We start from the raw sequence: 16,692 nt of genomic DNA on the forward strand, positions 1-16,692 counted from the left end.
GTTGTCAAATATTGCCAAACTTGTCTCGAAATATTTTTTTAATAAGCTACTTTAAAACGGTTTGAAATAAAACCGTTTACTTATAGTTTTAATTCTAAAAATTGTATACTTATTTTATAATCAATGAATCTAGTAAGTTATACAGCAGCAGATGAGTGTTAAATTCTCTGTTTTCGAACCTACTTTTTTCTAATTTCTGCACACTTTATGAACTTACGAAGTATCTCTTATTAAATATATTTAAAGCACATACTGAATGTTTAATCATAATTAAACACAAGGTTTTGTCACATCTTTTAATTATGTAATCTTTCTATTTTAACTCAACTGGTCTTGGTAAACCTAAGACGAGGTTTATCCCTTAATGTGGAAATTCTACGTTTGGTGAAAATAGTGACCACATAACACTTGTGTGAATCGTGCTTGTCGTTTTTGTTTCGGTTGTAGGTGTAGAATTATACAAAACAGGCATAACGTGATTTAATGATTATTGTGTCGGTTGTGAATCCAAGGCCCGTTACCGCATAACCATGCTGTATATTTTGAATCTGGGAGTGTCTTATAAAAGCGATGATCAAACCCTAGTATTCAATTAAAACAACCGAAGAATTGGCGGTTGATACCGTAACTTAACATTATACAAAAGATGCACTTATGTTTAATTCATTTGATTGTCAATAAGCTTTTAATTATAAAATAGCAAATACTTAAATGTTCGAACGAACTAGGCTTACACAATCCATCACGTTCTGTAAATGGCACTGCTATCAAACCACACAGACTGTTAGTGGAAAAAAAGCTTTTATTGGCTTAGTGGTAAATCTCTGGGCTTATTACGCTGAAAATTTGGTTCGGTACTCGCAGCGAGCATAGTACAGATAAGACATTGAGTAGTTTTGTACTCCATAACAAAGAAACAAAAAAGGAACGTACCTATGGTGGCGTCATCTAGTAAGCAAACTCGTTACTTTGACAGAAATTGTTGTTTTAATATAAATCATTAGCAAATCATAATCAAAATATTTTATTTTAGTGGATTTCACCAATTAGTTTGGAGAAAAATAATACATAATACATACGAAGGAAGTGTATTCTTGCTTAATTTTAAAAAATGAAACATTCAAAATGAATTGTACCCTTTAACAAAGGGGTAAATATCTTCTTTAGAAGGGGATAACTAACAGTAGTCCTAGTAGCACTAACAAAACTACCCCTTAACAGAGAAAACTTACGAAAATAACTCTTAACAATTAAGTGAACTAAGTAAAACACATAAAACAAAAACAACCTACAAACAAGTGCATATACTGTTCTAGAAACAAACACAAATGCGTGAGAAAACAACCCTTTAAATATTAAAACTAAAAGTCACACTTTTATCCTTACTAAACAATAGTAAGTCATTTTAAAACAACAGCAAAATAAATAACATAAAGCAATATAACTTATAATGAGATAAAATTATTATAAAATAACTGATTATCTTGGAGATACCTATCTGTTTTAGGAGGGAATACCTAATAATAATTAACATTATGACAGTAAATAAAATGTGTGGTTTCTTATAGCAAAGCCACATCGGGCTATCTGCTGAGCCCACCGAGAGAAATCGAACCCTTGATTTTAGCGTTGTAAATCGGGAGACATACCGCTGTACTAGTAAGGGCACAGTGAATAAAATAAAACTTTGTTGTTGCTATTTTTAACAGAAATTTAAAACATATGTTAAAAGTAAACTCTACATATACATCGAAACATATACGTATATGCAACAGAGTACTATAGATATATGCAGATATCTACATAATAAACGTGTAAATTAACCTTCCAAAACTGTATACATCAAGACATACGGTAGTGTGTCGTACGGCCAACACAACTTACATCAGGACACACCGTGTGTTATTAATTTGAGTAATAGTTTAACGATTTTCCACTTGCTGTATTTCGAACTGTGGTAAATCAAAGCATCACATATTTTCAGTGGATGTGCGCTACTGGACCTTTACGCCACACACCAACTTTCAAGACAATCCGTTAAAAATACCTGAGATATAATATTTCCAAATTTGATCAAGTGTACTCCTATTTTTTTCCTCGCACCCAAAGTATGGACACTTTATTTGATAAAAAAACATTTTAAAAATTTATAGGCCTCTTTCATACCGATAGAGCCCTTTTAACCTACAGTTACAAGTCTTAGTTTGTGTAAATATAAAACAAGTGTGCAAAGTTATTCAACAAAAATCCCTTATTTTTGACCAAAATTTTTGCACACGCCTATGCAAAAAGTGACTTGAGTTTTGTTGTAACAGTTATATTACAACTTCACCTAAAAGCAAAATTAAACATTTTTAAAAAAAGTTTCTGTCATTCGGGTCTGATTTAGGACAACAAAACTATAAGGTTAAAGGAAGTGTAGATTGTGTTGTACAAGTTAGGCCAAGCTAATTAGATTAGCACTTTCTAGCTCAAGCTTTCAAAAGAATAATGCGGATGGAAGGTTATTATTAATTATCAATTGACAACTTTTCAGTATAAATTTACTATTTTTTATAAAATTACCTGAATTAAAGAGCTCAGCGTCGCATGATATTAGCTTAAGAAATTAGCATTGGTAATGGCTGCTCCAATTGCGTGGAAGTAATGACAAGAAACTGTTAGTCTAAATTCTGTGGCGTTGCTATAAAAGAAGCTATTAACAGCGTTTTAGAGATAAAAACTACCATCATATGTTTTAAATAATCTGGTTGGTTCTGTAAAGACTAGAAGGAGAGAAGTTAGTTAAGACCACCCACTACTCTTTTACTAACGAATAGTGATATTGGCCTTCACATTATAACGCCATTATGGATGAAAGAGCGAGACTAGGTGAACATGTTCGGCGACAAGGATTCGAACCCGCGAACCGCATATTGCGAGTCGAGCAATCTAACCATCAAGTAATTAATACCAGGTTCTAATTAGTAGTAACGTTGTTATTAAAAGTATTTGGTCTATCAACTTTTTTGGAAATGTTAAGTTCTTATATTGAGAACACTTAAAAGACTTTTCCACGAAGTTACAACGTGTGTATACTAAATAAGACGTACATACTGGTATTTGAAATGCTTATTCTTACATGTGTGTGTGTGTGTTATCTTACAGCAAAACCACATCGGTCTATCTGCTGTGTACTTTTGCATAATCCATTGAGTACCATTTCATTAGTCATGTCTTTATTACTTACACGTTAAATTACGAAGAAAAATAATTACTGCAATTTTGCTATTACACAAAAAAAATTATCATATATGAAACGAATTTCAGCGATACACAAAATTTGAAAATGCCAAGTCTTGTCGATAATTTGATGAGTAACATATTGTGTGTGTATAGTGACAACACGTATGTATATCTATATACAATATACATATATAAATTAACAAAACTGTATCATATCGCAAAAGGTGAAGTTTTAATATGTATTCATGAATAATAGATATCTCTGTAAAATATGATTCAACTAATAATTACATATGTATCAAATATTTATTTACGGCATATTTACAACACTTATTAATATTGAATTAATTTTCCTTTTTCGTATTTCAAACATTAAAGCAGATGGCTTGGTCGTTTTTTTCTGCTACTAATAGTACTTTACTGTAGTCTCCACAGATCATTTTATTCGTTTAATTTAGATATTTGAGGCCCTTTAAGTTTAATATAGTCTATTATACGTATTTCGTTTATCAGAAATATTATATTGATATAAGAATGCAAGATAGTCAAATAACTGCGTGTACAAAACCCATTAAACTAGGCCTATTTCGGCGTCTCTTACTGTTTTTCATTCGCTTTTATGCAATGGGCAATTTAAATAAATATTGGCGTCAACACTAAAGAGTACGGTATTTTTAAGTACAATAATATTTGGATATTCTGGAACTTTATTAGCTGTATTTTGGACCAGAAGAATGTAGTGATATATTTGTAAATTTGAAAGCGTTCCCGTACATAGCACATAAGAATAATATTCATAGATGTCGCTAAATTAAAGAGGGAGGAAGGCGAAATTTGTCTATCTTGATATCAAATACTACGTTAACGTCCGAAAAGTACGACGTTATATTTTATCGAAGTTCAGATAATTTCCAATGGCCAGCGAAGACGAGCTTGCTTGCGTTTACAGTGCATTAATACTTTATGATGATGATGTAGCCATTACAGTAAGGTTGATTTGTTCTTCTGTTTCAGCTTTAAGTTCTTGCTTTTTAAAATCCTAAGTTAAATTGAACATTTTTAAATTTTACTGAGTAACAATCTTCGATCACAGTTTTTAGAGATATTTGAAATGTTATACAGTTATTTAATCAGTGAGTTATATATACATAATTTTTATGGTACAGGCTTTAAATATTTTATCCAGTTTAAGTATTTTAAATGATTGAGGAACAGAAGTGCTTTTTATTGTTTTCATAATTGAAAATCAAGGATTTATTTACATTTTCAGAAATGAAAGTTTTTTTGTTTGTTTTTTTGTAAATATGAAATCTAAAATTAAAAGAAGAGTTAGGGGTGATCTGATTGAGGTGTTTCAAACTGTAAATGGAACTGGTAGTGTTGAATTTTTTTTTCACTGTTAACAGTGAGAATAAGTGGATTAGGTGACACAAATAGGGTTGCAGGAAAGGGTGGGAGTCATTTTCAGCTGAGACATTTTTATCGTTTTAACAGGGCTGTTGCCTTTTGGTTGTTGTGAAAGCACTAAAATTTAAGAAAAACCTTTAAGTATGTGGGTGATAATGGCTGGCTTTAAGACTTTTTAAAATTTAGTTAAGAGTTTTACTTTAGTTTACAAGATGGACCAGCAGGTTTCATGTTCTGAAACGTTATATGATGTAACTTAATATTCACATGATATTGTGATATCGGATGTACAAGTTATTTATTCATTTGTGATTTACAATGTCAAGCCAATGTGTGCAGAACTGTAATATAAATACTTAAGTATTGAATGTTTGAGTTAAATTTTTTTTAGTTCATATATATAGGCAGTATCATATAGGTGGCAATCAACTAGAGCCTCTTGTATTTGCCAGTGAGCATGTAAATGTCATTTGCCCAGTGTTTATGGATTATTATGTGTTAATAAACAATCTCAAGGTTATTTAGTGTGGCTGTTAAACTGTTCAAGGTTATAACTGATAACTTAGTTCAGTTTTCTCAATTTGTATTTTGCTGAAGAAACCCCTAGTCTAGGATTACCATACCACCCATTTCATTTTATAGCCTGGTTAATAATGGCATAGTCAAGGGATAGTGTTATGGATATAATATTTTGCAGTACCCTTGTGTGCCATGGCACTCTGGTTGAGACACCAAACTAGTTGGAAGATCATCACACTTGGCAATCTGTGTAGGCCTCTCTCAAGCATTACCTGTGGAATCTTTACCTAAGATTTATCTACAAAGAGTCATTATTCATTTGATATGATGTTGTAGTAATTTGTGCTTTGAGACTTTCAATGGATAATTCTTTCTTTTATTAAGTTTTATCTTGTGTTGTTACAGCAACTTAGCTTCCAGCTGCTAAAACTTGAAGTGATAGTTTGGCAGAATTAAATAAAAGAGAGTCACGAGGGATCATGGGGGTGTGTCATGCTCTTTTTGGTAGAAGGTTGTCTCGTTAATTTGCATGAGAGATGCACTGAAATCAGTCAAAACCAGTTGAGGGGAGATAAAAGGGCTGTGACACATGTGAAAACATTTTTCCATATAGGTGGCAACACTGAATGAAAATAGCTATTTATGTGAGAGAAGATAATTACTTATAGGAAATAAATTTTTAGTATAGGAAAATTATTACATTAAAATCAAGGAAAAACTGTTTGGATGATCACTTTGAGCAGTGGTATGAAAAGTTAGACTTAAATATTACGAGTCATGTGTTTTAAGCTTTCAATGCTCAAATATAAATATAGTTTTAACAAGAATATTTTGGTTGTAGCATTGCATCTTGAATTGGTTAAACTTCTGTTGGATAGATAACTCAAATACAGCCCTTCACATTCATTTGATTTGATTTTGACAGTTATTCTGTGTAATAGTATGCAAGTTTAAGAAACTTGAGATGAACATTTGCACCAGAATGTTGAAACTATGAATTTTATGGACAACTGATGATTTTGAAAGCACCAATATAAACTTGTTCACCCAGACCACACTTATTCTGAAATACTTGTAGCATGGTAAAAGTAAAAATAAATCTTCAGTGAACATAGGAATAGATAAAACATTTCATTCCAAATATTACCTGGGATACACTATATTATCTGTTTCCTGCCTCCATTGAATAAATTCAAATTAATGCTGTTTTTATTTTATTTTATAGGTAACTTCTAGAGACAATTGTACATGCTTTAGTTTAGAAATACAGAAAAGTCTTCTGTAACGTTTAACCTTACCTTTCTTTGTAACTTTTATATCACTGGTGGATTAGAAATGAACTAACACATCATTTTGTTAAAATGTTCTAATAAGGAATTAATGTGTACTACAAATTGTTAGGGTTCTTAATCTAAATATCAAAATTTTGTTATGTGCCTATTTTTAAAAACTCATTCTACATGTTTTTTGCCAAATTCGGCATAAACTGTGTTAACGCATTGAGTGGTAGTGAACATATAAAAATATTACTGCATGTTATGTCGGGTTCTGTTAACCTGAAGATGACCTAGGAAGGTCAAAACATTGTTCTCTGTTTATCAATAAAAGTGTTAAATACCCATACCAGCCATTCTGTGATTACATTTTTATTTCAAATAGGTTTCTTGTCATCAAAAGCATGTAAATAAATATATAATCTTTATACAGCACTACATTATTATAATTTGTCCAAATACGTTTAAACGTACTTTGTGTGTCGGCTCTAAGAAGACTGTGAAAAATTTATAAAATTGACAAAATACAAGAACTTTTTGATAAAATATTTGATGCATATATTGTTACTGTTGAAGAAACACATGATTTAATAGTTTTAAACAAATATTTTATTTGTACAGAACATTAATAAACTATCAAAGATAGTGAAGTTTGACAGTTATGTTGCAGATATCAGTGTTTTGGATAAATATTTGGATATTTTTTACTCTTAGGCCGAAAAAATACAGACAATTTTGAAAGCTGCAAATGTGTCGGTTGAACCGTACTGGCCAGGTAAGAATTATATAAATGTTATTTAGTGGCTTCATGTTACCCAAGTAGTGCATAATATAAATGTACATGCATATATACCACTGCCAAAATTTGATAGCATTACATGCATAATGCAACAAATTTGGTATCAGATTTCATACTTGACTACACAGCTCAGAAAGAGACTTTCAAATAGGTGAATCATTAGAATACTACAGTACTTTAGATATTTTCAAATGGGTTGTTCTCTTTTCAGACCTTTCTTTGCTTTAGGCAATATAGTAAACTATATTCAGTTTTATCGGTTGTTTATAGAAATATTTTCTGGGACAAGAAGAGCTGAATTACTGGGATGAATATTAGTATTCTGTGTGAAAATGAAGAACTCGGCACGTTGAGAAATGTACAATAAAAGTTAAAGTAATAATGGGTTTTTGGTCTTTAATTTTCTATATTTATTTTGTTAAAATGTTGGTAGTACTCTATATATACATAAAAACAGCTGGTATGGGTGGAGTAAACTATGTAGAGGAGCAAACAACATTTTGGTCATCGTCAGGTTCACAAAGAAAGAAAGAGTTAACTGACCATTAGCTGACCACATGTTTGAAGGCAGTTGTATAATTGAGTGTAGGAATGTAGAGGGTATGCTTAGATGTTGATTATATATTAATATAGGTATAAAGGTATTCCTTTGTATTGTTTGCTCCTCTGCATAGTTTTCTCTACCCATACCAGCCATTTTTACATACATTTTTCTCCACAAGTGGGTTTTTCTCATCATCATGGTGGCACTCTATTAGAGAGGGTAAATAAAGTTTTAAATCTTGTATTTGATACGTCTAAGTAGATTCCAGTCAGGTGTACGTGATATTATGACCTAAGAGAAATGTGTTCTCTTTGCCTGCTAAGTTATCTTTCACCGAATAGTGGTTTTTGTTAGTGTCAGTTTTATTATTATATGGTTACTGACTGCAGTGGAAAGAAATGTGTGGATGATAGCAACAAATGGAACATTTTACAGTTCTGTAAATGCAACCTTGTGAATAAATATAATTATCCTATGTTTAATACCATAGAATTTATTTATCAAAACTTATGAGAAGCTTTATTTGGTTACTGTACATGTATTCGCTATGTTTGTGTTAACATGTTTTTCACTATTACAGTTATATTTTTCTGTTATTCCATTTAGCAAAATTTCATAGCTTTTGTTTATGAAGATTTTTAAATTATTGTTCTACTCTAAAATAAATTGGCAAATACAAGTTACACTTTTTACTAATTTTACGTTCGGTAATCTGTTTATCAGAATTGTCAGATGTGGCTTTTTTTTTTTCCACTCAGGTTTATTTGCCAAAGCTCTTGAAGGGATAGACCTGAAGCAGTTGATCATGAATGTTGGGTCTGGAGTTGGAGAAGGCGGTCCTGTAGCTAGCGTATCGGCAACTGTAACCGAAGAAGCTCCAAAAGAAGGTATGTTTCAAAGAGTTAGTATGTTCCTTTGGAAGGGAGGGTGTGTGTGTGTGTGTGTGTGTGTGTAAGTGTGTTAATCTACTGATGGAAAGAACAGTGCTGGATTGAAAAAAATATTTGTGATGTTAAGTGTATATAATTAGGTGTAGAATGATTTTGTTATCTTTATTAGCATTTTCTGTGTTTTGAATGAAATGTTGATAAAATTTCATTTAACAGAAAATTACAATTCAGAAAACAAAAAAAGAATTCTTTACAGCCTGAAAAGTAGGCTGAATGTATACACACATTTATGGAACGTTTCAAAATATTTGCTCTCAACATTATGTTATTACTGAAGACGTTCAGTCGATCATCTTCATGTGCTAGTCAATATTTGTTGTCGTTGTCTAAAAACCTGTAAACTATTATCACTTTCATCAACTAACTTTTGGGACATCCTGTAGATTAACCAGAAAAGCAATGAATAAGGTTTAATGATGTTTACCTTTCAGTACACATACTTGAATCTTAAATACACAGGTATAAAAGTGTGAAGTCCACAATTTCAAGTATGCACGTGTAGGACATTTTGTTTAACAAAAAGAAAACTGACAGACATCATTGTGCTGTGGAATTGAAAACTTAACACCCAGGTATTGAAACTAAATTATTTACAAAGCTATGTAAGATGTTTGGTTCAACAAGTGTTAAGTGAACAGTCCAACAGTAGAATTGTGGCTGTGGGACAGAACTGGAATTTAATATTAAATACATATATTCATATATTTACTGTACATGATATAGAAGTCAGTTAATGGAGGTTTCATTTAAATTATTCATGTATTTGTAGTTAAAATATTTAAACATTGTTTATATTGGTCTAGTATTTCACATTTATGTAGCTCACATTCACTTACTGTGCAATCACAGGAGTAAAATAATTATTTTAAGTTCCATGATTCATTTAAACTTGACATAAGAGTAAAAGTATTGTAATTGAATAGACTATTTTATAGTGTTTTAAGAATAAATCTCTAAACAGTTATTTTATATTCTATGTTGTAGGTTAAAATGAAGACATTCATGATGTATCCTGGCATAGTTTGTGATGCATAGTCAAGAATTTTGTTTTCTTGACAGAATCTTTGTCATTTTTTCTTATTTACATACAATATAGTCAGTGAAAAAATACTAACGTATATTTTGTAATATTGCAAACTTAAAAATCGAGACATCATTTGTACACTTACGAGTGAAATACTCAAACATCAGAAGTTTTTCTGTAAGACTTTATGTAATCTTCTCTACTTTTAAATTTATACGAGGTGTAGCCTACGTTTTAAACTAATGGTGGTAGTGCACTAACTAATTTTTATTTAGTTAAATAATGCACCAGATAATATAGAATATTAGATGCCATTACAAGCTCATCCAAGTGTTTTCTGTAGAAATGATTTTCTTGATACATCATTTGATAGATAAAAACCTTGCCTTTCTATTAGTTATAAATAATATAGTATTAAATGTAAGAGAAATCAACTGACAAATCATGAAAGAAAGGATAGGTGGGTTTAGTAACAAGGGTATGATTTTCTGTCTGATGGTCTACAACCAAATAATCATTGACTATGATAGATTTGCTTTTTCTGAGAGATGACAATATTATAATGAGCTATTTACCTAAAATTGTGTATTTTTTGTAGGGATGGTAAATAAGTTAGAGAAAAAATGCCACATTTCTCACACTAGGGGAAAATCAGGATTTTTAAAATATTGCAGTATATAACACAGAATTGAAAACCTACATATAATATGGATTATTAGTCAGGATTTATGCGATACTAATCGGTATAACTTGAACAAAAAAAGTTGGGTGTCCCTGTTTATTCTTGCTATGGGCACACTTTCTCACTGTCCCATTAGTCAGCACACATCGATGTACCTCACTGTTATCAAATACTAGACTGTTTCTCTTAAGACATTCACTTCTTTGCCTCTTGGTGTACTTCACATTTTACAGTCACTGGTGGCATTGTTGACTTGTTTGTTAACTTGAGCTGACCTTTGATCATGTACTGTTTGATCATTGTTATAACACTTCCTTCTTGTGGTGAGCCTGGCATGTTTCTCTTTTCTGTTTCTATCTGGCAGTAGCACTCATGATGACAGCCACTGTTTTCTTGTTTCTTGACAGAAGAATCTTTGTCGGTAATTCCAGCTGTTTCATGTTTAACTTTCTGCAGTCGCTCGTTGGTGACGGATTTGCACTTGCTCGTAACGTTACCTCATTATATAACTAGCATCGCACTTCCTCCATTTATCTGTTGACTTCTTGCCACCTTTAGTGGCATCCTGCTTCTGCTCAGCCATGTGTGGTTTTGACTTAGGCTGGTTATTCTAGAACTTAACAGTTATACTCCCTCCATGGACTTCCACATGTTGTTCTGCAAGTTTCACCATCTTGTCAACATATTTTGGTGCTCTCTCTTTTAAGTACAGTGGAACACCGGATCATAAACTGTTCATGCATTAGTAGATCTGGCATCCTTCAAAACTGTTTTCATACTTTGCCATGTCAGTTCACCTTGATAAGTATCACAACGGACTTGCAACAAACTGAACTGGTATATCCATCACCAGGTTTGGCTTCTATAAACTTCTAGTGAAAATCTGCAGTGCATTAGTAGCATTTTAGCAAGGCCACTTTTTGGCATCTTCTGATGTCATGCCCACATGCAATTATAAGTCTTTTTCTTGTGAGAAATGAGCTGAGACAGATTGCTCAGTCACATTTGTCCCAGTTGGGTGAATCTTTCATATCTCTTCAGGAAAGAAAAAAATCTGTCGTCTTTCTGTTCGTTAGATTTATACGGCTGGCCCTTACACCATTATAATTCTTTGGTCTTGTGTCTTTCTGTTGGATTAGCTTCATGATCCCAGCTTGTACTTTTACTTTCTCTATTTCCAGTCTCTCACTTTAGTCTCTTTCAGTTTGCACTGTAGTTGTACTTCTCTCACTTTAGTCTCTTTCAGTTTGCACTGTAGTTGTACTTCTCTCACTTTATTCTCTTTCAGTTTGCACTGTAGTTGTGCTTCTCTCACTTTCTCTTTCAGTTTGCACTGTAGTTGTACTTCTCTCACTTTATTCTCTTTCAGTTTGCACTGTAGTTGTGCTTCTCTCACTTTATTCTCTTTCAGTTTGCACCGTATTTGTGCTTCTCTCACTTTATTCTCTTTCAGTTTGCACTGTAGTTGTGCTTCTCTCACTTTAGTCTCTTTCAGTTTGCACTGTAGTTGTGCTTCTCTCACTTTAGCCTCTTTTAGTTTGCACCGTAGTTGTGCTTCTCTCACTTTCTCTTTCAGTTTGCACCGTAGTTGTGCTTCTCTCACTTTAGCCTCTTTTAGTTTGCACCGTATTTGTGCTTCTCTCACTTTCTCTTTCAGTTTGCACTGTAGTTGTGCTTCTCTCACTTTCTCTTTCAGTTTGCACCGTAGTTGTGCTTCTCTCACTTTCTCTTTCAGTTTGCACCGTAGTTGTGCTTCTCTCACTTTCTCTTTCAGTTTGCACCGTAGTTGTACTTCTCTCACTTTAGTCTCTTTCAGTTTGCACCGTAGTTGTGCTTCTCTCACTTTATTCTCTTTCAGTTTGCACCGTAGTTGTGCTTCTCTCACTTTAGTCTCTTTCAGTTTGAACCGTGGTTGTGCTTCTCTCACTTTAGCCTCTTTTAGTTTGCACCGTAGTTGTGCTTCTCTCACTTTCTCTTTCAGTTTGCACCGTAGTTGTGCTTCTCTCACTTTAGCCTCTTTTAGTTTGTAATCAGATTTGTGCTTCTCTCACTTTCTCTTTCAGTTTGTAACCGTGTTGTGCTTCTCTCACTTTCTCTTTCAGTTTTAACCGTGGTTGTGCTTCTCTCACTTTCTCTTTCAGTTTGCACCGTAGTTGTGCTTCTCTCACTTTCTCTTTCAGTTTGCACTGTAGTTGTGCTTCTCTCACTTTATTCTCTTTCAGTTTGCACTGTAGTTGTGCTTCTCTCACTTTATTCTCTTTCAGTTTGCACTGTAGTTGTGCTTCTCTCACTTTATTCTCTTTCAGTTTGTAACAGATTTGTGCTTCTCTCACTTTCTCTTTTAGTTTGCACCGTATTTGTGCTTCTCTCACTTTCTCTTTCAGTTTGCACCGTAGTTGTGCTTCTCTCACTTTCTCTTTCAGTTTGCACCGTAGTTGTGCTTCTCTCACTTTCTCTTTCAGTTTGCACCGTAGTTGTGCTTCTCTCACTTTCTCTTTTAGTTTGTAACCAGATTTGTGCTTCTCTCACTTTCTCTTTCAGTTTGTAACCAGAGTTGTGCTTCTCTCACTTTCTCTTTCAGTTTGCACCGTAGTTGTGCTTCTCTCACTTTCTCTTTCAGTTTGCACCGTAGTTGTGCTTCTCTCACTTTCTCTTTCAGTTTGCACCGTAGTTGTGCTTCTCTCACTTTCTCTTTCAGTTTGCACCGTAGTTGTGCTTCTCTCACTTTCTCTTTCAGTTTGCACCGTAGTTGTGCTTCTCTCACTTTCTCTTTCAGTTTGCACTGTAGTTGTGCTTCTCTCACTTTATTCTCTTTCAGTTTGCACTGTAGTTGTGCTTCTCTCACTTTATTCTCTTTCAGTTTGCACCATATTTGTGCTTCTCTCACTTTCTCTTTCAGTTTGCACCGTAGTTGTGCTTCTCACTTTCTCTTTCAGTTTGCACTGTAGTTGTGCTTCTCTCACTTTATTCTCTTTCAGTTTGCACTGTAGTTGTGCTTCTCTCACTTTATTCTCTTTCAGTTTGCACTGTAGTTGTGCTTCTCTCACTTTATTCTCTTTCAGTTTGCACTGTAGTTGTACTTCTCTCACATTATTCTCTTTCAGTTTGCACTGTAGTTGTACTTCTCTCACTTTAGCCTCTTTTAGTTTGCACCGTAGTTGTGCTTCTCTCACTTTATTCTCTTTCAGTTTGCACTGTAGTTGTGCTTCTCTCACATTATTCTCTTTCAGTTTGCACTGTAGTTGTACTTCTCTCACTTTAGCCTCTTTTAGTTTGCACCATAGTTGTGCTTCTCTCACTTTAGCCTCTTTCAGTTTGCACTGTAGTTGTGCTTCTCTCACTTTATTCTCTTTCAGTTTGCACTGTAGTTGTACTTCTCTCACTTTAGCCTCTTTTAGTTTGCACCGTAGTTGTGCTTCTCTCACTTTATTCACTTTCAGTTTGCACTCTTATTGTTTCTTCCATTTTTCACTGTGTCATTTTCCCCTAAGTTCTTGTTGTTTAACAAAATCTTTAAGCCCAACTTGCTCACCCAGTACTATCCACATGTCAGTTATTGAACATGGTTATACTGTGAGGTTATGACCTCTACAGTATTTTCACCATCACTGCAGTTAGGCTTATTTGTTAGTTATTTATGTATACTTCTAATATCACTTATTCATGTAGGTTATTAGATGTAAGGTTTTTGTGTATGGGTTGGATTCCTCACAGTAAGTATCTATGACTTGGTGATAAATTTTGACAACAAACAAATGGCACAAAATACCCTTATTTTAAAAGTAATATATTAAAACATGTAAAAAATATGAACAAATGTGCATTACCTTGTTAGTTATCACAGTTGTATTCAGAGCTTCAAGTAATTATTCTATTTTTCGAAGTCTACACAGGTTAGTATAGTTATTTCATAATATGAGTGGCAAGAAAAATTATTTTTTCTCTGTTCTGTGATAAAACAATCTGTAATTCTTTCACTTTAACGATTGCTGTTATATGCTTTTTATGGCCAAACTTAGTCATACAGTCTAGATAGAACTATTCAATTAGCCATCTCAGACTACATTTTGAATGCAGTTAATAGTCCAACAGAGGCCTAGAACATTCCACAATTTAAGATATGTTATAAACACTCAGTTAACACAAGAAACCTAAGTTTCTAGTAACATACGATACTACAAGTGCCAATTTACAACAGTTGAACTACACAAAGTATCACTATAAAACTAACTAGATTTAACACTTGTACTATACTTAAAACTACCTAAGTTATAACACTTTCATTAAACAGTAATGCATATCTAATAATAAAACATCACATGCAACAAAAGTGTTTTGTTATAAACACTTATTTAAGTGTTTAAGGACACTTCAAAATTAAGAATGTATTTTAACAAAACTGAAACCTCGTTTGTGCACAAACATCTTTCATAAATTTATTTATTTATTTCAGAAGCTAAAAAGGAGGACGTTAAGGAAGAGTCTGAGGAATCTGATGAAGATATGGGATTTGGTGAGTTAGGTTTTCATAAGATATGGGATTTGGTGAGTTAAGTTTTCATAAGATATGGGATTTGGTGAGTTAGGTTTTCATAAGATATGGGATTTGGTGAGTTAGGTTTTCATAAGATATGGGATTTGGTGAGTTAAGTTTTCATAAGATATGGGATTTGGTGAGTTAAGTTTTCATAAGATATGGGATTTGGTGAGTTAGGTTTTCATAAGATATGGGATTTGGTGAGTTAGGTTTTCATAAGATATGGGATTTGGTGAGTTAGGTTTTCATAAGATATGGGATTTGGTGAGTTAAGTTTACATAAGATACGGGATTTGGTGAGTTAGGTTTTCATACACCTTGTCGGTCAATGTAAAATTTATATTTAATACTTTTAATGAACACGAACTTTCAACTAAAAATTGTGTAAAGCCTTTCATTGTGTTTTGATACAAATTTTGATGAAACATTAATTTGTGTCTGTAATTACGTACAAAGTTCCCTAAGTTAAAATCAGAGGTTCCACTGTTGTGCTTGAACAGTGTAAAATGTTTTTCTTTCGTCACTAGCCAGTATAGAGCTTTTAAACACTTCTGCACAGATAATGGTGTAACAGTTATTTTATATTTTGAGTTCTTTGAACTTTCTTTAGTAGAACAGCTTATGATGTCTGAATGGCATCCCATTGGCTATAACTTGCATTATCTGTTTAGTCATTGCATAATCATTATAGAACCTAAGAATTTAAAATAGCAAATTTTTATTTTATTAATTTAAATATTATACCATAAACTTCTGTGATCTTGTATATATTGATTTTGAGATTTTGTTTCTAAAATTAAAATCTTAGATACACAACTGTCAGTATATCATGGCATAAACGAAACAATACTGCAGTGACAGTTTTTCTCGAGTCAAATAAATGATTAAAAGTGTTAAAAAGATTTTTTAAAGCAACCCTATGACCTATTAACATTGACAATTATATCAAAATATTTAACTTTTCTTTTAGGCCTCTTTGACTAGGAGTCTCCAAGTCTGAGGAATATTCACAGAAAATTCAGATTGATTATTTTAAAAATAACTTTTTGGATTATGCTATCTTTTAATTGTAGTTTCTAGTCAAGAGAAAGATGTGTAACATATAGGAATGTTATTTCTATGGCTGATATGAAATAAAATGGTAAACATTTATAGTTCTTTGTTTCATGTTTTTCTGTTTGTTTGTTGTTGTTTTTTATAAGTTATTTCTCATTGGAAATTATTAAATTTTGTGGTTCAACTGATTATTGATAATATAAGGAAATGAAGGGGATTCATTTTTTTTCTCCATACAATTTCTAATTAAATGTGTTATTCCACAGTCAATACATGTATCGTTTGTTAATGAACACTTTAAGGTACAAAGTACTGAGCACGTTATATGAAAACAATTTTGAATATGTGAACCAGTAAGTCATAGTGGAAATATATCAGAACTACGTTTTAGCAGTGTTTAGTGTTTCAGAGGTAGTCATCATACTGGAAACTGCTTGCTTTTGGGAAAGATACATAACACTCCTTTTTGTCATAAAATACTCGTACTCAGAACATAATGTATTAAGAGAATGGATTAGAATTTCCATGAACACATTCCTTGAACTTAACCTTGGAAAGCAGTGAAATATGGATCATCATGAGGCACCAGGACATTTCAAAAAAGATTTGCAACAAGTCATACCCTAACTGTGATAAAGTGCAGAGTTTGTAACAGGTGAGAATTCACAAACACAA

General features: G+C 32.7%; 1 protein-coding gene across 1 annotated transcript; it reads left to right on the top strand.

Moving 5' to 3' along the window:
• Positions 1–3,604: 3,604 nt before the first annotated feature.
• LOC143246624 (large ribosomal subunit protein P1-like) lies at positions 3,605–16,115 on the top strand. The gene is made up of 5 exons (XM_076493662.1): positions 3,605–4,211; positions 7,140–7,200; positions 8,527–8,655; positions 14,878–14,937; positions 15,932–16,115. Exons 1-5 carry the CDS (start codon positions 4,140–4,142, stop codon positions 15,943–15,945), a joined length of 336 nt encoding a protein of 111 aa, XP_076349777.1. The 5' UTR covers positions 3,605–4,139; the 3' UTR covers positions 15,946–16,115.
• The last annotated feature ends 577 nt before the right edge of the window (positions 16,116–16,692 follow it).

Source organism: Tachypleus tridentatus, chromosome 3 (genome assembly GCF_004210375.1).
Source record: "Tachypleus tridentatus isolate NWPU-2018 chromosome 3, ASM421037v1, whole genome shotgun sequence".
In the NCBI taxonomy this organism is placed as follows: domain Eukaryota; kingdom Metazoa; phylum Arthropoda; class Merostomata; order Xiphosura; family Limulidae; genus Tachypleus; species Tachypleus tridentatus.

What these genes read in the sequence shown, in the direction of transcription:
- LOC143246624 (XM_076493662.1), top strand. Translation starts at nt 4,140, where the DNA reads ATGGCCAGCGAAGACGAGCTTGCTTGCGTTTACAGTGCATTAATACTT. An exon ending in ATGATGATGTAGCCATTACA is followed by an intron (nt 4,212 to 7,139) that starts GTAAGGTTGATT and finishes TTTTACTCTTAG; the next exon opens with GCCGAAAAAATACAGACAAT. An exon ending in GGTTGAACCGTACTGGCCAG is followed by an intron (nt 7,201 to 8,526) that starts GTAAGAATTATA and finishes TTTTCCACTCAG; the next exon opens with GTTTATTTGCCAAAGCTCTT.